General features: G+C 48.2%; 1 protein-coding gene across 3 annotated transcripts in view; it reads left to right on the top strand.

Annotated features, from left to right (window-relative positions):
- The first annotated feature begins 416 nt into the window (after positions 1-416).
- The window catches only part of masp1 (MBL associated serine protease 1), a 537,426-nt gene continuing 515,181 nt past the window's right edge, over positions 417-22,661 (top strand). For 2 of the 3 annotated variants that reach the window (XM_072473624.1, XM_072473621.1), the window contains exon 1: positions 417-492. In XM_072473624.1, the coding sequence (XP_072329725.1) occupies positions 488-492 (5 nt within the window). In that variant the 5' untranslated portion in view covers positions 417-487. Of the gene's footprint in view, positions 613-22,661 lie in introns of all 3 variants that reach the window. The other variant, XM_072473623.1, reaches the window with a different exon arrangement.

Raw genomic sequence — 22,661 nt, 5'->3', positions numbered from 1 at the left:
GGGGACTGGGGTCTCTGGGTTGGGATTGGGTGTCTGGGTATGGGGATTGGGGTCTGCGGCGGGAATTCAGGATTTGGGGTGGGTGTTTGGGGTCTGGGGGTCCGGGGCGTTTTGGGGGCTCCGGGGGGGTTTGGGGCAGGGTTGCTGGGTCGGGTGGGTCCAGGGCAGGGTTCGGGGAGGGGATTGGGGGTCCGGAGGGGGTTTGTGGTGTCCGGGGGGGGTTTGGGGCTGTGTTGGGTGTCCGTGGGGATGGGTTTGGGTTGGGGGGGGGTTGGAGGTGGTCCGGGGGGAGGGGTTTGGGGCGGGGTCCGGGGGGAGGGGTTTGGGGCGGGGTCCGGGGGGAGGGGTTTGGGGCGGGGTCCGGGGGGAGGGGTTTGGGGCGGGGTCCGGGGGGTCCGGGGCGGGGATTTGGTGGGTTTTGTCTCTTTGTCAGTTTCGCGGAGAAGCCGCGGGCGGAGCCGAAACCCGGAGACAGAGAGAGAGAGAGATGGGGTGAGTCTCCCCCCGGGACAGTGTGTCCCGCACCCCCACCCGGGATACTGTGTGTGTGTCCCCCCCCGGGGGGGGGCACGTCGCCGCCACCCTGGACAGTGTCGATGTCCCGCGGGGGAGGTGCGTTTGCGGGCTTTGTGTTTGGGGGGGGTTGTGTGTTTGGGGTGGGTTTTGGGGTTGTGTTTGGACGGAGTTGTGTTTGGGGGGGCTTGTGTTTTTTTGGGGGGGGTTGGGGTTGTGTTTGGGGGGGGTTGTGTTTTTGGGGGGGGGTTGGGGTTGTGTTTGGGGGGGGTTGTGTTTTTGGGGGGGGTTGGGGTTGTGTTTGGGGGGGGTTGTGTTTTTTGGGGGGGTTTGGGGTTGTGTTTGGGGGGGGGTTGTGTTTTTTTTTTGGGGGGGGGTCTCTCACTGTTTTGCTACAGTTTTGCCCAAATCTCAAACTCCCGACTGGAGGAGTGTTGATCCCGGGACTGCCGCCGGACCCGGGACCGAGTCTGACTGACCCCCGGGCACAGCGGAGCGGCCATTCAGCCCCTCATATCTGCTCTGCTGTATGGATCCTGCATCTAGTTCTATCGTCCCTCATGATGTTAGGAAATAAATACTGGCCTTGACCTGCGATGCCAACATCCCAAAACAATTCACCCCAACCCCAGGTGCTCTTTGGGACAGAGAGAAAAACCCAATTTGCATTTCTATCCAGAGTCTGTTCAAGGCCAAGATCAAAGAACAAAGAACAAAGAAATGTACAGCACAGGAACAGGCCCTTCGGCCCTCCAAGCTCGTGCCGACCATGCTGCCCTACAATCTTCTACACTTCCTGGGTCCGTATCCCTCTATTCCCATCCTATTCATGTATTTGTCAAGATGCCCCTTAAATGTCCCTATCGTCCCTGCTTCCACTACCTCCTCCGGTAGCGAGTTCCAGGCACCCACTACCCTCTGCGTACAAAACTTGCCTCGTACATCTACTCTAAACCTTGCCCCTCTCACCTTAAACCTATGCCCCCTAGTAATTGACCCCTCTACCCTGGGGAAAAGCCTCTGACTATCCACTCTGTCTATGCCCCTCATAATTTTGTAGACCTCTATCAGGTCTCCCCTCAACCTCCTTCGTTCCAGTCAGAACAAACCGAGTTTATTCAACCGCTCCTCATAGCTAATGCCCTCCATACCAGGCAACATTCTGGTAAATCTCTTCTGCACCCTCTCTAAAGCCTCCACATCCTTCTGGTAGTGTGGCGACCAGAATTGAACACTACTCCAAGTAAGATTCCTAACTAAGATTCTATACAGCTGCAACATGACTTGCCAATTCTTATACTCAATGCCCCGGCCAATGAAGGCAAGCATGCCGTATGCCTTCTTGACTACCTTCTCCACCTGTGTTGCCCCTTTCAATTTGTTGGACAATCGCTTTGTGCCAGTTATTGCAGAGGAGAAAGAGGTTAATATATCTGACATTCCAGTGAAATCAATAATGAATTTAACGAGGACACTGGGATTCCACACCAAGTAAATAAGGGCAGCACGGGTAGCACAGTGGTGAGCACTGCTGCCTCACAGCTCCATGGTCCCAGGTTCAATTCCGGCCTCGGGTGACTGTGTACAGTCTGCACGTTCCCCCCGTGTCTGCGTGGGTTTCCTCCGGGTTCTCCGGTTTCCTCCCACTGTCCAAAGACGTGCAGGTTAGATGGACTGGCCGTGATAAATTCCCCCTTAGTGAACAAAAGGTTAGGTGGGGTTACGGGGATTTGGAGATAGGGTGGAGACGTGGGTTTAAGTAGGATGCTCTTTCGAAGGGCTAGTGCAGACTCAATGAGCCGAATGGCCTCCATCTGCACTGTAAATTCCATGAGTTTATGAAAATAAAGAACTTTGATTTATTTACAGTTCCGGTATGTAGACTCCCCGGTAGATCCCGACGGACTCTCTCTCCGGCCAGTGTCTTTTTTTGAAATTTTAAGAGTACCCAATTATTTTTTTTCCAATAAAGGGGCAATTTAGCCAATCCACCTAGCCTGCACATCTTTGGGTTGTGGGGGTGAAACCCACGCAGACATGGGGAGAATGTGCAAACCCCACACGGACAGTGACCCAGGGCCGGGATTCGAACCCGGGTGCTCAGCGCCGCAGTCCCAGTGCTAACCACTGCGCCGCATGCCGCCCCCGGTCAGTGTCTTGCTGGCTGACCTTTCATACACAGCGGAGTGAAGTTCGCCGTGCCGCAGGGAGGGAGCTGGTACTCTGCGAGAACCACGGGGAAGATATTCATTCTCACCTGGACATTACATCAGCGACAAGAGCAAAAGACAGCAAGGAGGACAAGAAAAGTGATAGACAGAGAAATCCAGGGCATGTATCAGATAATGGAACGGAAAAAAATAGTCGGGACGGGACAAGGAACGTTAAAAGGACTGGCCTTAAGATTTTGTAGCAGAGCTATCAAAATAAAATGGATGAATTAGTAACGCAGATAGATGCAAAGGGATATGATATAGTTGGGATTACGAAGACATGGCTCCAAGGTGACCAAGGGTGGGGACTAAACATTGAAGCTATTCAGTTTTTAGTAAGGACAGACAGACAGGGAAAGGTGGTGGAGTTGCATTGTTAATTAAAGAGGATATTGATACAATATTGAGGAAAGATATCAGTACAGATGATGTGGAATCTGTCTGAGTCAAGTTAAGAAATATCGAGGGGCAAAATACATTGGTAGGGGTGGTCTACAGACCCCCAAACTGCAGTGGTAATGTTGGGAATAGCATTAGGCAGGAAATCCAAGATCATGTGATAAAGGAACATCTGTGGTTCTGGGTGACTTTAATCTGCGTACAGATTGGGTGCTCAAATTAGTCACAGTGCAACAGAGGAGGAATTTCTGGGGAGTGTACGGGATGGTTTTCTGGATCAGTTTGTTGAGGAACCAACAAGGGAACAGACCATCGGGGGCTGGGTGTTGTGCAATGAGAAAGGACTAGTTGGCAATCTAGTTGTGAGAGAACCCTTGGGGATGAGTGACCATAATATGGTAGAATCCTTCATCAAGGTGAATAGTGAGGTGGTTGATTCTGAGACCTGGATCCTGAATCTCAGTAAAGGTAACTATGATGGTCTGAGGCATGAGCTGGCTGTGACGGACTGGGAACATTACTGAAAGGGAGGACAGCGGGCAGGCAATGGCAGCATTCACGGAACGAATGGGTAAACTCCAAAGGTTGTTTATTCCTATTTGGACAAGAGTAAGAAAGAACAAAGAAAAGTACAGCACAGGAACAGGCCCTTCGGCCCTCCAAGCCTGCACCGACTATGCTGCCCGTCTAACCTAAAACCGTCTAAACTTCCGGGGTCCGTATCCCTCTATTCCCATCCTATTCATGTATTTGTCAAGATGTCCCTTAAACGTCACTATCGTCCCTGCTTCCACCACCTCCTCCGGCAGCGAGTTCCAGGCACCCACTACCCTCTGTGTAAAAAAACTTCCCTCATACATCTCCTCTAAACCTTGCCCCTCGCACCTTAAACCTATGCCCCCTAGTAATTGACTCTTCCATCCTGGGAAAAAGCTTCTGACTATCCACTCTGTCTATGCCCCTCATAATTTTGTAGACTTCTATCAGGTCGCCCCTCAACCTCCGTCGTTCCAGTGAGAACAAACCAAGTTTATTCAACCGCTCCTCATAGCTAATGCCCTCCATTCCAGGCAACATCCTGGTAAACCTCTTCTGTACCCTCTCCAAAGCCTCCACAACCAGAATTGAACACCATATCCCAAGTGTGGCCTAACTAAGGTTCTATACAGCTGCAACATGACTTGCCCATGTTGATACTCAATGCCCCGGCCGATGAAGGCAAGCATGCCGTATGCCTTCTTGACTATCTTCTTTGTTCTCCACCTGCTCTACCACTTGCAGTGACTTGTGGACATGTACACTGAATACTCTTAAGTGTTCTGCCATTTACTGTATATTCCCTACCTGTATTAGATCTTCCAAAATGCATTACCTCACATTTGTCTGGATTAAACTCCATCTGCCATCTCTCCGCCCAAGTCTCCAAATGATCTAAATCCTGCTGTATCCTCTGACAGTCCTCATCGCTATCCGCAATTCCACCAACCTTTGTGCCTTCGGCAAACATAGTCATCAGACCAGTTACATTTTTCTCCAAATCCATTTATATATACTACAAACAGCAAAGGTCCCAACACTGATCCCTGCGGAACATCACTAGTCGCAGATCTTCCCTTCACAAAACCATGTTGCCTCTCGCTAATACATCCATTCGCTTCCAAATAGGAGTAAATCCGTCTCGAAGAATCCTCTCCAGTAATTTCCCTACCACTGGCATAAGGCTCACTGGACTGTAATTTCCTGGATTATCCTTGCTACCCTTCTTAAACAAAGGAACAACATTGGCTATTCTCCAGTCCTCTAGGACCTCACATGTAGCCAGTGAGGATCCAAAGATTTCTGTCAAGGCCTCAGCAATTTCCTCTCCAGCCTCCCTCATTATTCTGGGGTAGATCCCATCAGGCCCTGGGGACTTATCCGCCTTAATATTTTTCAAGACGTGCAATACCTCCTTTTTAATCTCAATGTGACCCAGACTATCTACACACCCTTCCCCAGACTCATCATCCACCAAGTCCTTCTCTTTGGTGAATACTGATGCAAAGTACTCAGAGTCACAGAGGTTTACAGCATGGAAACAGATTCTTCGGCCTAACTTGTTCGTGCCGCCCAGTTTTTACCACTAAGCTAGTCCCAATTGCCCACATTTGGCCCCATAACCCTCTATACCCACCCTGCCCATATAACTGTCTGAATGCTTTTTTAAAGACAACATTGTACCCACCTCTACCACTGCCTCTGGCAGCTCGTCCCAGACACTCACTACCCTCTGAGTGAAGAAATTGCCCCTCTGGGCCCTTCTGAATCTCTCCCCTCTCACCTTAAACCTATGCCCTCTAGTTTTAGACTCCCCTACCTTTGGGAAAAGATGTTGACTATCTACCTTATCTATGCCCCTCATTATTGTATAGACCTCTATAAGATCAACCCTAAGCCTCCTACGCTCCAAGGAAAAATGTCCCAGTCTATCCAGCCTCTCCTTATAACTCAAACCATCAAGTCCCGGCAACATCCTCATAAATCTCTTCTCCACTCTTTCTAGTTTAACAATATCCTTCCTATAATCGGGTGACCAGAACTGCACACAGTATTCCATGTGTGGCCTTACCAATGTCTTGTACAACTTCAACAAGACGTCACAACTCCTGTATTCAATGTTCTGACCAATGAAACCAAGCATGCCGAATGCCTTCTTCACCACCCTGTCCACCTGCGACTCCACCTTCAAGGAGCTATGAGCCTGTACCTCGCGATCTCTTTGTTCTGTAACTCTCCCCAACTCCCTATCATCAACTGAGTAGGTCCTGCCCCGATTCAAACTCCCAAAATGCATCACCTCACATTTATCTAAATTAAACTCCATCTATTAATAAAAATCGCTTATTGTCACAATGCGGCTTCAATGAAGTTACTGTGAAAAGCCCCTAGTCGCCACATTCCGGCGCCTGTTCGGGGAGGCCGGTACGGGAATGGGACCCGCGCTGCTGACAATGTTCTGCATTGCAAGCCAGCTATTAGCCCACTGTGCTAAACCAGCCCCTCTACCATTCACCGGCCCACTGGCCCAATTGGTCAAGATCCTGTTGCAATCTTATATAACCTTCTTCACTATCCACTGTGCCACCAATCTTGGTGTCATCTGCAAACTTACTAACCACGCCTCCTATATTCTCATCCAAATCATTAATATAAATCACAGTGGACCCAACACTGATCCCTGCGGCACACTGCTGGTCACAGGCCTCCAGCTTGAAAAACAACCCTCTGCAACCACCTTTTGTGTTCTGTCGTCAAGCCAGTTTTGTATCCAATTGGCTACCTCACCCTTGATGAGTTTGATTTCGCAGCCATTACAGAGACATGGTTGCAGAATGGTCACGACTGGGAGTTAAATATCCAGGGGTATCAGAGTATTCGGAATGTCAGACAGGAAGGTGGTGTAACACTTATTTTTAAGGATGACATCAGGGCAGGAGTTCCATGGAGAAAAAGGTTGAATCCATTTGGGTGGAAATTATAAATAGTAAGGAGATAAGATCACAGATAGGCGCAGTCTATAGGCCAACAAATAATAACATCATGGTGGGACAGGCAGTAAACAAAGAAATAACTGATGCATGTTAAAATGGTACCCCAAATATCCTGGGGGATTTTAATCTACATGTCGATTGGTCAAAACCAGGTTGGTCAGGGCAGCCTTGACGAGGAGTTCCTGGAATATATCCGCGATAGTTTCATCGAACAGTATGTAATGGAACCTACGAGGGAACAAGCGACCCTAGATCTGATCCTGTATAATGAGACAGGAATAATTAATGACCTCATAGTTGGGAATCCTCTCGGAAGGAGCGAGCATTGTATGGTTGAATTTCAAATACATTAGAGGTAAAATCCAATACCTGTGTCTTGTGCTGAAACAAAGGAGACCACAATGGGCTGAGGGATGAGTTGGCTCGGGTATATTGGGAGCAAAGACTTTGTGATGGGACAATTGAGGAACAGTGGAGGACTTTCAAAGAGATTTTCCACAGTGCTCAGCAAAAGTATACACCAGTGAAAAGGAAGGACTGTGGGGAAAGGGATAATGTGGCAAAGATTAGTGGGAAGCTAGAGGATTGGGAAATCTTTAAAGGTCAACAAAAAGCCACGGAAAAAGCTATAAAGAAAAATAAGATCGATTATGAGAGTAAACTAGCTCAAGATATAAAAACAGATGCAAATACGTCCACAAATGTATAAAATAAAAAGGGTATCCTTTAGAGGTTGAGAAAGGGGATTTAATAATGGGAAATGAGGAAAAGGCTGAGGCATTGAACAGGTATTTTGTGTCAGTCTTCACAGTGGACGACACAAATAACATGCCAATATTTGTTGGGAAGGAGGCTATGGCAGGTGAGGACCTACAAACAATAATTATTACTGAGGGTAGTGTTGGGCAAGCTAATAGAGCTAAAGGTAGACAAGTCTCCTGGCCCTGATGGAATGTATCCCAGGATACCAAAAGAGATGGCGGAGGAAATAGCAAATACGCTCGTGCTACTTTCCAAAATTCGCTGGTCTCTGGGATGGTTCCGGCAGATTGGAAGACAGCACGGTAACATTGTGGATAGCACAATTGCTTCACAGCTCCGGGGTCCCAGGTTCAATTCCGGCTTGGGTCACTGTCTGTGCGGAGTCTGCACATCCTCCCCGTGTGTGCGTGGGTTTCCTCCGGGTGCTCCGGTTTCCTCCCACAGTCCAAAGATGTGCAGGTTAGGTGGATTGGCCAATGATAAATTGCCCTTAGTGTCCAAAATTGCCCTTTAGTGTTGGGTGGAGGTGTTGACTTTGGATAGCGTGCTCTTTCCAAGAGCCGGTGCAGACTCAATGGGCCGAATGGCCTCCTGCACTGTAAATTCAATGATAATCAATGAAATGTGATGCCACTGTTTAAAAAAGGGGTGTTGCTCGTTTTAGCCTTAGTTTACTTTATTCTTATTCTGTCACCTTTGCTCATGAGTCGCCAGGTATCTTTCTGATACCGCCACGTGGTTCAAGTCCAAGTAATGATTAATAATGCAACACACCGCTTAGTAAGAGTTAAATCAACGCTCATTTATTATATACAGCAATTAATACTTATACAATAATCCTACTTCTAGACTACTACCTACCACTAAAGGCCAATACTTAACTTTGGAAATGGCCCACCAGGTCAGGGAAACGAATGGTCTTTCGAATTGGTTCCGACCCTGCGGGATTCAAAAGCTGGTACAAGTCGATAGTCAGGAGCGCCTATCTGGTAGCAATCGCTGGAGTAACACTTACAGTTTCTTGTAGAAAGGTCTCAAAGGTTGTGAGCAGGAAGAGAAGGGTCGAGTTGAACTTGGCCCCTATTCTTATAGTCCCCAGGGGCTTCCCGCGTCTCGGGGCGGACCTTGTACCTGGTCCCAAGTGATTGGACTTGGTCCCAATCACTTGGTTCGATATGCTCCAATACTGGAGCGATTCCTTGATCGGGGAGTGGTCGTTTACCTTTCTTTGTGTCAGCCCCTGCTGGCGCCGAAAGGTCTGGGTCGGCTTTCAATTACTAATTTGTAGCAATTCTTCCCGGGATTGGCTGATTAAAATGCAGCTGGCTGGGTTGTTGTGATGTTGATGACACCCTCATTTTCTTTCAAAAAACAAATGTTAGGACACAGCACACTTCCCAATGACGGACCAGTGCTGATTTACCATCCGAATGTTCCAGGATGTAAATAGCAGATGGCAGCAACCTAAAGGTCGCCTAAACAAATAAAAACTTTTTGAAATGAAAAATGTCAAGTGAGGTGCGTGTGGGCCGCGACGGGTAAGATTTGGATGGAGTCTCCGGGTAGGACGGCTACCAATGCCGTATCTCCCCTACCCGAGCGTGTTTGACCAACGGGGGGGTTCCCAGGCAGGGCGGGTCTCACGCCGTTTCTCCACTGCCTGAGCAACCAACAAGAACGGGCATTAATGTAGTCATCGTGGTGGGGCTGGCGTAGTGATTCTAACCTTGAACCAGAAGGGCAGTTACGATCGGGCGTCTGATACCCGAACAGGTATCAGCTGAAAAGCTAGTTCCGCTGAACAAGCGTCTGGTCTGTTGACCAGGTATCTGCAGATAAGTTGGTACCGCTGAACAAGTGGCTGGAAAAAAATTCTCCTGTCGGACGAACAACACAAAATAAATGTACGAACAACATAAAACACCCTGCAGGTTCCATCAGGAAGGACAACACTTTTCCCAAGTGTTTCCTTTTAACATCATGTGGACACCTCAGTTCTCGGTTGAGAACAGGGTCGCAAAGGGGTTGGCGGTTTGGGAGTCAGACCCGAGGTCGTCACCTTCTCCCGGGTGCCAAACTCTGGAGTGGATTAGGGCTGAAAGGGCTGCTTGGTGTGAGTTGGGGTCGCTCTCGTCGTTGCGGCCGAGTCTGTAGGAGTTGTCGCGGTGCCAATAAGTTGTGTTGAGTTGTGTGGGGACAAAATCGGGATCGTCAGTGTGGTTCGGTGGTCGGTGGTGGGATTTATTTAGAAAAGTGATCAGGAAGAGATCACTTGGATCGAAGTCGGAGTCGCTGGGTGTGGGTCCGGTTGTATGGGGATAGTAGGGGGGCGTGCTGTGGCTATCGTCCGAGTCACAGTTGCTGTCTCTGCTGCTGCAGTCTGTGGGCGTTCCGGGGCGGAGTGTAGATTTTGGGGGTGGAGTCGAGGTCGAGTCCGTGGCTGGGTTGGACGTGGTGGGGGTTGGTAGGGTTACGTTGGCTGTGGGCGGGGTGTGGTCTGCTGCGTCGAGCATGACGTGGTGGGCGTGGTTCGACTGTGTTCCATAAGCCTTTAACTGGTTTATATGAAACCACGCAGTCTTACCATTGGGGTACTTTATTTTGTAAACGGATGGGCTTACTTTATCCGCAATGGAATACGGAACCGAGTATTTTGGAGACAGGAATGTGCTAGGGTTATATACAGACAACATCACTTGCTGTCCGATATCGTACTCCGTTACATGCACTGCCTTATCGAAACAAGCCTTGCTCTGTTTCTTTTTGGTGCCCAATTTAACTGCGGCTGCTAACTGAGCCGTTTTTACATTCGCAACTAATTGCTCAACGGCTTTCTCGTGGGTGAGGGCCGTAACTTCAGGTCTGGTCAGGTCTAAACCTAACAAGTGCTCTGTCCCTTTCATGGGGCGTCCGGTCATGAGGGTGTGTGGGGTGTAACCTGTGGAGGTGGAAACAGTGTTCCGCAGAAACATCAGCGCAAAAGGAAGGACTGAGTCCCAAGTGGTGGTGTTCTGCTGGACCATTTTTCTGAGGGTGGTTTTTAGGGTCCGATTCATACGCTCCACGATACCACTCGACTGTGGGTGGTACGCAATGTGGAATTTTTGGGTGATGCCAAATATCGTGAGGACGTTCTGCATGACCCGTCCCGGAAAGTGAGAACCTTGGTCCGATTCAATACTGTGGGGGAGTCCCCATCTTGTAAAGATGTGGTGGGTTAGGATCTTGGCTGTGGTTTTCGCGGTGTTGGTGCGGGCTGGAAATGCTTCCACCCACGTTGTGAACGTGTCTATGACCACCAGAACATATTTATAGCCATTCCTGCAAGGGGGCAATGGACCTATAAAATCAATCTGGAGGTTAGTCCAGGGGCCGTTAACGGGTCGGGTGTGGCTGAGTTGGGCCTTTTTGGCGTATCTGTCGGGGTTGTTCTGCGCACAGATAAGGCAATTCTCAATGTAATGGCTTACATCGTCCTTGAGATTTGGCCACCAACAAAGCTGTTTGAGGTGGGCTGTAGTGGGATCGATTCCCTGATGTTCATGACCGTCATGGAACAAACAAATCAATTGGTTCCTGTCCTGTTCAGGAACTACATAAAGGGTGTCCTTTAACACCACACCGTCCTGTGTGGTCAGTGTATTTCTAAACCTCTCGTAGGAGGCGGGATACTTTCCTTTCACAATCTCCGCGAGATTGCTGTCCTGCTCCTGGGCCTCTACCAGATCCTCAATTCTAGTCTGCGTGACCTGAACTGCACTCACTGGCGCGCTTTCGGGGGGTGTCCAAAAATACCCATGTCTGGAACCTGCTTTAGCCAGTGCGCCGGCTTTTACATTTCCCGGGGGGGGGGGAGCGATGGTGGCTGCGGACTTTTATGATCCCAAAGGTCCTGTTCTGGGCTTTTTCTAAAATATGGGGGAGTAATGGGGCTGAGGGGAGGGGTTTCCCATCTGCGGAAACAAATCCTCTTGCTTTGCACAGGGGCAGAAATTCAGTGAGGCTGTTGCAGACGTATAGACTGTCTGAGTATATGTCTGCTGGGCTCGGGAAGGAATCTGGGTGGTCTACTATGTACGCGATGGCCGCAAGCTCTGCTGCCTGCACGCCTAAGTGTCCGGGGAGTTTTAACGCTATTTCCTGGAGGGCGTGTCCCTGCGCGTCCTCCACATAAATCCCACAACCTGTTATGCGTTGCCCATCCAGGACTGTGGAAGATCCATCCACATAAATCTTAATGGGTTCACACATGTCCGTGTGCGGGGGGGCTCTGAGATGAATCTCCTATCTTTCTGGGGGGGGTTTTTGCTATAAAGGGGCCTGTGTTATGGTGTGGAGAGATGATCCCACATTCATGGGGGGGTTCCGGGGTACTGCAAATTGTCTGCGAAGTATGTGTGAGTCTTTGTCCGTTTTACTGTGATATCCCGTCCCTGCAAGAGAAGGGTCCACCTAGCAGCGCGGATTTGGCTGACGGTACCGTCCTTGAGTCGTCCGTCCAGTAAAGGTTGGGTGGGGGTGTGTTCGGTCAGAATGGTGATGGGGTTCAGTCCGGTAATGTACGAAAAATACTGCACTGCCCAAAATACTGCGAGCAGGTGCCTCTCACAGGCTGAAAATCCCTGCTCCACAGCATCTAAAAGTCAGGAGGCGTAAGCTACGGGCCTTAACTGTTCGAGCCGTTCCTGGAGGAGCACGGCCGAGAGGGTGCGGTTTGTGTCGCTACCTCTATAGCGTAAGGGGAAAGCGGGTCTGGAACTTGTAGTGCGGGGGCTGCTATGAGTGCCTGTTTTAAAGAGTCCACAGCATCCGTATGCCTCGGAAGCCATTCCCAGGGGGCTCCTTTCTTTAGGAGGTCTGAGAGGGGCGCTGCCTTGCTGGCGAAACCGTCAATGTGGTTTCGGCAGTAGCCAACCAGTCCTAAAAACAACTGGAGGGCTGAAACGTTCTGGGGAAGGGGCAATTTAGCGATCGAGTCAATTCTTTTATGCTCGATCTCGCGTTTACCGTGCGTGATAATTGTTCCCAAATATACCACTTTTTCTTCCAAAATCTGGGCCTTTTTGGGGTTGACTTTACAGCTGATTGAATGTAAGAGTTCCAGGAGTTCGGACAGAAGCTCAATGTGCTCTTCCTTAGTGTCTGTCTGCAGGATAGGTCGTCTACGTACTGTACCAGACATTCGGGGCGAGAGAATTTCGCTAGTCCATTTGCCAGCTGTCGGTGGAAAATGGAGGGGGAGTTGTGGGAGCCTTGTGGCAGGCATGTCCACGTGTACTGCTGTGCTTTAAAAGTGAAGGCAAATTTGTACTGGCACGCCTTTGCCAATGGAATGGACCAGAATCCATTACTGATGTCCAAAACCGTGAAATAGCGGGAATTGAGTCCCTGTTTGAGCATGGTCTCGGGACTTGTTGCTACAGTGGGGGCTGCTGCGGGGGTGACTTTATTGAGTTCCCGATAATCAATGGTCAGGCGCCATGATCCATCGGGCTTTCTCACTGGCCAAATCGGGGCATTATTAGTAGAGGCTACTGATCTTAGTACGCCCTGCTCTAATAAGCTCTCTATAACTTTTAGGATTTCTCCCTCTGCTTCTAGGGGGAATCCGTACTGTTTTGGGGTCTAGGGTTCGGCCCTGTTACTTGTACGGAGCCAGTCATCCATCCACAGTCGTGCTTGTGGGTCGCGAAGGCTGCCCTGTTTTTTTGCAGGACTGCCCTAACCTGTCTGTCCGTGCCGAGTGTGGTGGGGTTGAACCAAAATTCGCCTACTGCGCTAATTTTGTTCATGTAGTCCCCTATGTTGAGCGTTGCGGGGGCTCTAGCGGATTTTGCCATCTTCCAGACACACTGGTTGACTGGATCGAAGGATGGGTGGTGGGAATTCATAAAGTCGATTCCCAGAATGTATTCTGCTGTGTGGGGCAGGTCTACTAAAACTACGGGGTGTTTTGTGTTAATGTTACCAATTTGAATGGGTACAGGGGCTGTGATGTGTCCCTGCTGTGAGTGGCCTGTAAAGCCGCTGAGGGTGATGGTGGCTGTAGTGGGCCACGTGTCCTTTTGAAACAGGGTGGAGGAATTTATGGTGGTGCGGGACCCTCCTGTGTCCCAGAGAAATTCGATAGGCTGTCCCCGAATTTTCGCTGCGACTACGGGTCGTCCTGACCTATCCCAAAGGGTGTCACAGACCCAACTGGGGGAGCCCGAACACCGTCAGTCCGTTCCGGTTAAGTCCGTCTGATCCAAACGGGCGCTAATGCTATGGATGGGCTCTGCTTTTTTCTTACTCAGAGTGCCTGTTTGTTGGGCTCGCTGTGGTTTTTTAGGGGCCATTGCACTCTTTCGCGAAATGTCCCAAATGTCCGCAATTGTAACATTCTTGTGACTTTGTTGGGGGGCTGTTCTTTCCCTCATTTACCCAGGCGGGGTTGTGAGGTGTGGCTTTTACTGCCTGCATGTCTGCGGCGGCTTGCTTTTCCTCGGTGGTTTTAGCTGTGGGTTTATTCTGGACAGACTGCTCCCAAACGCGGGACAATCTTTTAACCACCCACTTCTCGTTATGGGCCTCCTCTGAGGGATCATAACTATCACAGGCTTTCTGTCCTGCATCTGTGGCATGGGAGATAAGGGTGCGGGTCCATTTGGCCATGTTGTCTGGGGACAAATGGGCACGGTCTACGTCTCCAAAAACGGCTGAGAAATGAATCCACAGGCATCCTGCGAACGCTGTGGGGTGCTCTGACTTCTTCTGCCTACACTTATTTAGGCCATCTACGGGGTCACCCCGGTTATACCCGATCGCACCCAGGATCGCGGTATGCATTTCTGCAAGGGTGCCCCCTCCTACGTTCTGTGGGTCGGGAAGGGCTGCTGCTACCGATGGATCCAAACTTAGAACCATGAGCTTTACATGCTCTCTCTCATCCAGGCCGTACATGGTCGCCTGGTGTTTGATGGTGGCAAAGAAATGGTGGGGGTCTGCGGCGGGGAGGAACGGGGTGATCTTTGCACACGCGTCCCGTAATTGGGTCACTGTTAGGGGGGTGGAATATAGAAATTGTGGCTGTGCAGTGGGTGGTTACAGGGTTCATTGGAGCCTGAACTACCTGCTGTGTGGGGGGTTGGGGTGCTTTTCTCCTTTGGGGCATTCCCTGCGCACATGTTCCTTGAACATATCTCTGTGCTGTTTCTTGTAACTCTTCCCAATCAGGGCCGTCTTCCTGGTCTAACTTTTCCCCAAAGGTTTCCTGAAATCCTTTCTGAACAGAAAGCAGTGATTGCAGGTCTGCGGTTTGCTTCGGGCACTTTGCATGATCTATGGTGCTCTGTCTTTGTTCTGTGATGGCAGCGTGGAGCGCTCTCAAGGCTGCCTTGAGATCACTACATTGTTTCTGTAGCGTCTCCACCTGCTTTTCAGTTTCTTTCCTTACCAGGACTGCACGCTGCGTGTCCTGATAGGCCTTTTCGTATTGGGATTGGAAACTGCTTAAATGCGACAGACAAGACTGGTGACCCCGTTTGGCATCAGCCACCTCTTCATCCTTTGCTGCCAATTTCCTTCTTAACTCTAAATTTTCTTTCTCAACCTCGCATACATCGACTTTACTCATCCGATGTATGCCCTCAAATTCTTTGCGGAGCGTCTTGATGACCTCCTCTGTGCCTCGCAATTGTGCCAAACAGGACACGATTGCCATCGGCTTGCGAGCTTTCGCTAAGCTCTTTTTATGTATCTCACTCGTGTTCTCCCACCAAGTATGCCCTATACTTCCGGGACCTGATTCATTATTATCGCAGAAATCATTCCACATGGACCATCCTTTGCCCTCGAGATATTTCCGGATTTCCTCTTCCCAAATGGGACACTGTCCCACTCTACTGCTGCTGGTCGCTGCGACCACAAATTCCTCGGGGTTCATGAGGCGCTGCATTGCCTGAATGGCCATCTTTCCTATCCGCTTGCTTTGTTTAAATTTGGAACAGGGGGCTAAGGCGGTGTCGTAGATGCGGGTACGGTTTGCGCTAATTTCCGAAAATACAGACTTCCGACAGTTTTGACGCAACAAAAATCTATCAGTTTTACCTTATAGCCCTGTTAGTTACGCATGCATACACACACTTCCGAATTATGACTATTAATCAGAACTGCTTGAACACTTGTGGGTTTTTTTTTTCCAATTGGATTCCAATTCAAATTTCTTGGGTTCTCCAGGAGTGGTTTTCCACTTCTAGATCGGGTCCCGTCAGGATGTCGCCAAAATGTTGCTAGTTTTAGCCTTAGTTTACTTTATTCTTATTCTGTCACCTTTGCTCATGAGTCGCCAGGTATCTTTCTGATACCGCCACATGGTTCAAGTCCAAGTAATGATTAATAATGCAACACACCGCTTAGTTATAGTTAAATCAACGCTCATTTATTATATACAGCAATTAATACTTATACAATAATCCTACTTCTAGACGACTACCTACCACTAAAGGCCAATACTTAACTTTGGAAATGGCCCACCAGGTCAGGGAAACGAATGGTCTTTCGAATTGGTTCTGAGCCTGCGGGATTCAAAAGCTGGTACAAGTCGATAGTCAGGAGCGCCTATCTGGTAGCGATCGCTGGAGTAACACTTACAGTTTCTTGTAGAAGGGTCTCGAAGGTTGCGAGCAGGAAGAGAAGGGTCGAGTTGAACTTGTCCCCTATTCTTATAGTCCCCAGGGGCTTCCCGCCTCTCGGGGCAGACCTTGACCCTGGTCCCAAGTGATTGGACTTGGTCGCAATCACTTGGTTCGATTCGCTCCAATACTGGAGCGATTCCTTGATCGGGGGGTGGTCGTTTACCTTTCTTTGTGTCAGCTCCTGCTGGCCCCGAAAGGTCTGGATCGGCTTTCAATTGCTAATTTGTAGCAATTGTTCCTGGGGATGGCTGATTAAAATGCAGATGGCTGGGGTGTTGTGTTGATGGCTGCAGGTATCGGTCTGGGCTGACTTCCCCAGAGGCGAATATACTGTTTCACCTGCAGCTGTCCGTTTGAGTCCTGTTGGCTGATTTTCCCATCAGCCTCTTCCGTTCGTTATTTTAAATCGGAGTTTGACCATTCTAATCGGGAATCAGCAATTTTACGTGGCTACAGGGGGTAGACAAAAGGCAGATAACTATAGGCCGGTTAGCTTAACTTCTGTAGTGGGGAAAATGCTTGAATCTATTGTTAAGGAAGAAATAGCGAGACATCTAGATCGAAATTGTTCCATAGGCAGATGCAACATGGGTTCATCAAAGCCAGGTCATGTTTGACTTATTTAGTGGAATTCTTTGAGGACATTATGAGTGCGGTGGACAATGGGGAACACCCGGTGGATGTGGTGTATCTGGATTTCCAGAAGGCATTCACAAGGTGTCGCACAAAACACCAATAAAGGGTGTTAAGGGTAAAGTAGTAGCATGGATAGAGGATTGGTTAACTGACAGAAAGAAAAGAATGGAGATAAAATGGGTGTTTTTCTGGTTGGTGATCAGTGGCTAGTGGTGTGCCTCAGGGATCAGTGTTGGGACCACAATTGTTCACAATTTACACAGATGATTTGGAGTTGGGGACCAAGTGCAATGTGTCCAAGTTCGCATATGTCACTCAGATGAGTGGTAAAGCCAAATGTGCAGAGGATACCGGAAGTTTGAAGAGGGATACAGATAGTTTGAATGGGCTAGGGTCTGGCAGATGGAATTCAATGTTGACAAATGTGAGGTCATCCATTTTGGTAGGAAAAACAGCAAAATGGATTATTATTTAAATGGTAAATAATTGCAGCATGCTGCTGTGCAGAGAGACCTGGGTGTGCTAGTGCTTGCATCGCAAAATGTTGGTTTGCAGATGCAGCAGGTAATTAAGAAGGCAAATGGAATTTTGTCCTTCATTGCTAGAGGGATGGAGTTTAAGACTAGGGAGGTTGTGCTACAATTGTATAAGGTGTTAGTGAGGCCACACCTGGAGTACTGTGTACAGTTTTGGTCTCCTTACTTGAGAAAGGATGTATTGGCACTGGAGGGTGTGCAGAGGAGATTCACCAGGTTGATTCCGGAGTTGAGAGGATTAGCTTACGAGGAGAATTGCCCTTCGTGTTGGTTGAGTTGGGTTACTGGGTTATGGGGATAGGGTGGTGTGGGCTTGAGTAGGGTGCTCTTTCCAAGAGCCGGTGCAGACTCGATGGGCTGAATGGCCTCCTTCTGCACTGTAAATTCTATGAACTATGAGAGGTTGAGTAGACTGGGACTGGACTCATTGGAATTTAGAAGAATGAGGAGGGATCTCATAGAAACATATAAAATTATGAAGGGAATAGATAGGATAGATGTGGGCAGGTTGTTTCCACTGGCGGGTGAAAGCAGAATGAGGGGGCATAGCCTCAAAATAAGGGGAAGTAGATTTAGGACTGAGTTTAGGAGGAACTTCTTCACCCAAAGGGTTGTGAATCTATGGAATTCCTTGCCCAGTGAAGCAGTGGAGGCTCCTTCATTAAATGTTTTTAAGGCAAAGGTACATAGATTTTTGACCAGTAAAGGAATAAAAGGTTACGGTGAGCGAGCGGGTAAGTGGAGCTGAGTCCACAAAAGATCAGCCATGATCTCATTGAATGGTGGAGCAGGCTCGAGGGGCCAGATGGCCGATTCCTCCTCCTAGTTCTTATGTTCTTATGTTCACGACTCTCTGTAGTTTCTTGCGGTCTTGGGCTGAGCAGTTGCCATACCAGGCTGTGATGCAGCCAGATAGGATGCTTTCCATAGTGCATCTGTAAAAGTTGGTAAGAGTCGATGCGGACATGCCGAATTTCCTGAGGAAGTATAGGCACTGATGCGCTTGGTCGGAGAGTTGACATGGGTGGACCAGGATAGATTGTTGCTGATGTGCACACCTAGGAGAGACTAAGTCAGTTAGGATTATATTCACTGGAGTTCAGAAGAAGTGACAGGGGATCTCATACAGACGTACAAAATTCTAACAGGATTAGACGGTAGATTCAGAAAGAATGTTCCAGATGGTGGGGGAGTCCAGGACTAGGGGTTGTAGTTTGAGGATAAGGGATAAACCTTTTAGGACTGAGGTGAGGAGAAATGTCTTCACCCAGGGAGCGGTGAATCTGTGGAATTCACTCCCACAGAAAGTAGTTGGGGCCAAAACGTTGTGTCATTTCAAGAAGGAATTAGATTTAGCTCTTGGGGCTAAAGGGATCGAGGGATATGGGGGGAAGGCGGGATCAGGGTATTGAACTTGATGATCAGCCATGATCATAATGAATGGCGGGGCAGGCTCGAAGGGCCGAATGGCCTCCTCCTGCTTCTATCTTCTATGTCTGACTGGAACTCAATAAGTTACCGTGAGCAGGAAAGCAGCATTGACAAAAATAACAATAATGACAGGGCCAGTTTGAAGAAAGTCAGTGAGAAAATAGCAATTTCCTATCTTCCAAATCTCTCTCGATTCAGCAATTGCCCCTTTAGATGTTAGACTGAGATTCTCTCAGATTGGCATCAAAACAAATCCCATGACACAATTTGAAGAAAGAGAAGAGGATTTCTCCACCATGTTTTGGCAAATATTTATCACTCCGCCAAAATCACTCCATATACCAATCTGGTTATTCTGGCATTGCTGCTTGTTCGAGTTTACAATTTGGCTGCTGCATTACTGACCTCACAACAGTGACTGTGTTTCCAAAGTCCTTAACTAACTGGGAGGCACTTTGTAATGTCCGGAGTCTCCGAAAGACAATCTGGGAATGTAAATCGTCTCAAATCATTCAAATTCAACTTTTTGCTGAAGTAACTGATGTATTACAAAGAACAAAAAAACAAAGAACAAAGAAATGTACAGCACAGGAACAGGCCCTTCGGCCCTCCAAGCCCGTGCCGACCATGCTGCCCGACTAAACTACAATCTTCTACACTTCCTGGGTCCGTATCCCTCTATTCCCATCCTATTCATGTATTTGTCAAGATGCCCCTTAAATGTCCCTATCGTCCCTGCTTCCACTACCTCCTCCGGTAGCGAGTTCCAGGCACCCACTACCCTCTGTGTAAAAAACTTGCCTCGTACATCTACTCTAAGCCTTGCCCCTCTCACCTTAAACCTATGCCCCTGAGTAATTGACCCCTCTACCCTGGGGAAAAGCCTCTGACTATCCACTCTGTCTATGCCCCTCATAATTTTGTAGACCTCTATCAGGTCGCCCCTCAACCTCCGTCGTTCCAGTGAGAACAAACCGAGTTTATTCAACCGCTCCTCATAGCTAATGCCCTCCATACCAGGCAACATTCTGGTAAATCTCTTCTGCACCCTCTCTAAAGCCTCCACATCCTTCTGGTAGTGTGGCGACCAGAATTGAACACTACAAGTGTGGCCTAACAATGTATTAGAAGGATGAGGGGGGATCTTTATTGAAACTTGCAAGATACTGCGAGGTCTGGATAGAGTGGACATGGAGAGGATGTTTCCACTTGTAGAAACACTAGAAGCAGAGGACACCATCTCAGGTTAAAGGGATAATCCTTTAAAACAGAGATCAGGAGCAGCTCCTTCTGCCAGAGACTGGTGAATCTGTGGAACTCTGTAGAGGCCAATTCACTGAGTGTCTTTAAGACAGTGATAGATAGGTTCTTGATCAATAAGAGGATCAGGGGTTATGGGGAGAAGGCAGGAGAATGGGATTGAGAAAAATATCAGCCATGATTTAATGGCGGAGAAGACTCGATGGGCCGAGTGGCCTTATTCTGCTCCTATGTCTTATGGAATGTTATTTCTATGGACTTTGAGGGAAATTCAATAAGTTTTCACATAAGACACTTCACTAAAGTCAAAGCTCATAGGATTGAAGGCCAATTGTTGACCTAGTTCGGATGGAGACCAGAGTGAGGTGGGGTAATGGGTCAAATTGGATCACAAAAATCTGTGTGGGTCTAAATTTTCCTATGTTACTGAGATTAAATGGTTCAATTGAGAGCTATATTTCCAGTGACATACCAATACAAGCAGTGTAGAATGACAAAAATACATTAGTCCCTGACCTACACCCCCAACCCCTGCCCTCTTACCACCTGACTATGCCCCCACCCCCTGACGACCCACCTCACTGACTGCACTCTCCCCACCTCCTGATCGCCCAACTCCCTCCGATCACCCAACTATAAGGAAATGTCTCAATCTAGGAAAGAGTTAAACATTTACCCAGACTAACAGATAGCGAAAGATCTTGTCGAGAAATCACACAGAGGCTTTGACAGGCGAAGGGTTTCCAGACCACCGAGGTTTAAGTTGAATGATGCTTGTACCTGCAATGTTACTTTGATTCTCAAGAATTGCTCAAAGAACCCTAGAAATATAACAGAAAATGGCACTTATTCTCAAGTCAACAAGCTTTCTTTATAATTATCAACTTTGTAAACAAGTAATCGAGCTTCCGCAAGAGAGTCAGATCTCAGCATAGAATCATAGAAGTTTACAGCATGGAAACAGGCCCTTCGGCCCAACCAGTCCATGCCGCCCAGTTTTTACCATTAAGCTAGTCCCAGTTGCCCGCACTTGGCCCATAACCCTCTATACCCATCTTACCCATGTAACTATCTAAATGCTTTTTAAAAGACACAATTGTACCCGCCTCTACTACTACCTCTGGCAGCCCATTCCAGACACTCACTACCCTCTGAGTGAAGAAATTGCCCCTCTGGGCCCTTCTGAATCTCTCCCCTCTCACCTTAAACCTATGCCCTCTAGTTTTAGACTCCCCTACCTTTGGGAAAAGATGTTGACTATCTAAGGTAGCAGGGTAGAGATCCAAACAATCTTCCCATAAAACTGGGATAAAGGATTAGAAACATTGCTTTATGCTTTGGATTGTCAGCATAAATTGATGTTTTATCTGTTTCGCTATCTGATACTTTTTTTATTTCTACCTCGATTGAAGAGTTGAAGTTTGTGCTTTGAGATGAATTAGCATAGCTCGGACCCACACTTTGGAATATTCAAAATAATATTTTAATATAATCTCTAAGATGTTAGATGATCGTTAAATGGATTTTCATTCTCATTCTGTGAGCCTCACAAATTCGAGAAATCCTCTCAAACTTTTTAATTATAAATTATTTTTAAAAAAATTTAGAGTACCCAATTCATTTTTTCCCAATTAAGGGCAATTTAGCGTGGCCAATCCACCTACCCTGCACATTTTTGGGTTCTGGGGGTGAAACTTACGCAAACACGGGGAGAATGTGCAAACTCCACACGGACAGAGACCCAGGGCCGGGATCGACCTGGACCTCGATGCCGTGAGGCGGCAGTGCTAACCACTGCACCACCGTGCTGCCCTTGATTATAAATTCTGAGGGAGGAATTCTCCAAGAGATTGAGCTCTGTGAGAAATATGCGGCCTTTCTTTCCCGCGGAGATATTTTGTTTCATATTGGAACTCCTGGGGGAAAGAGCCCATTTCTGTCGATTCAGCAGAGCTGATTAAGCTGTTCCGCTATTTTACAATTACATTTTAGTTGAGGTTTTAAACTAAATTCTATCTAATCTAAATTCAAAATGCAGATGAACTCTTCCCAGGTGGTGTGGGGGTAAGGTTAACATAACTGCCCCTCCCCCACATCCCCATGGTGATTGCCACTCCACAGATAATTCGGCACAATGTTAAATTGAGCTCGCAAAAGGGTGGCAAACATTTTTGATGTGGAGATGCTGGCGTTGGACTGGGGTGAGCACAGTAAGAAGTCTTACAACACCAGGTTAAAGCCCAACAGGTTTGTTTCGAATCACTGGCTTTCGGAGCGCTGCTCCTTCCTCAGGTGAATGTTAACATATTTGAAGACTGTGAAGTGTGACAGTATTCATTGTAAACGAGAAGGAGAGAAATATATCGGCCATTCCTTCATTGTCACTCGGTTAAAATCCTTGAACTCCCTTCCTAACAGCAGAGTGGATGTACCTACACCTCAGGGAATGCAGCGGTTCAAGAAGGCAGCTCACCCCCACCTTCTGAAGGGCAACTAGGGATGGGCAATAAATGCCGGCCTAACCAGCAACGCCCACATCCCGTAAATTAATTTAAAAAACATCCGCAATGGGCATGGTCAACTGGGCAATTGATGTCTGCCTTGAGGGATAATGAACCCTCGTGGCGGGCATTGGGGTCTGGCCTTAAGCGAGCCCAGTATCTCTCGGTCCCGCGTACCAAGTGTTTAGCCTTGAACCCTGAGTAC

The sequence above is a fragment of the Scyliorhinus torazame genome, chromosome 14, assembly GCF_047496885.1.
Source record: "Scyliorhinus torazame isolate Kashiwa2021f chromosome 14, sScyTor2.1, whole genome shotgun sequence".
In the NCBI taxonomy this organism is placed as follows: domain Eukaryota; kingdom Metazoa; phylum Chordata; class Chondrichthyes; order Carcharhiniformes; family Scyliorhinidae; genus Scyliorhinus; species Scyliorhinus torazame.
This window is presented reverse-complemented; position numbering and strand designations above follow the sequence as displayed.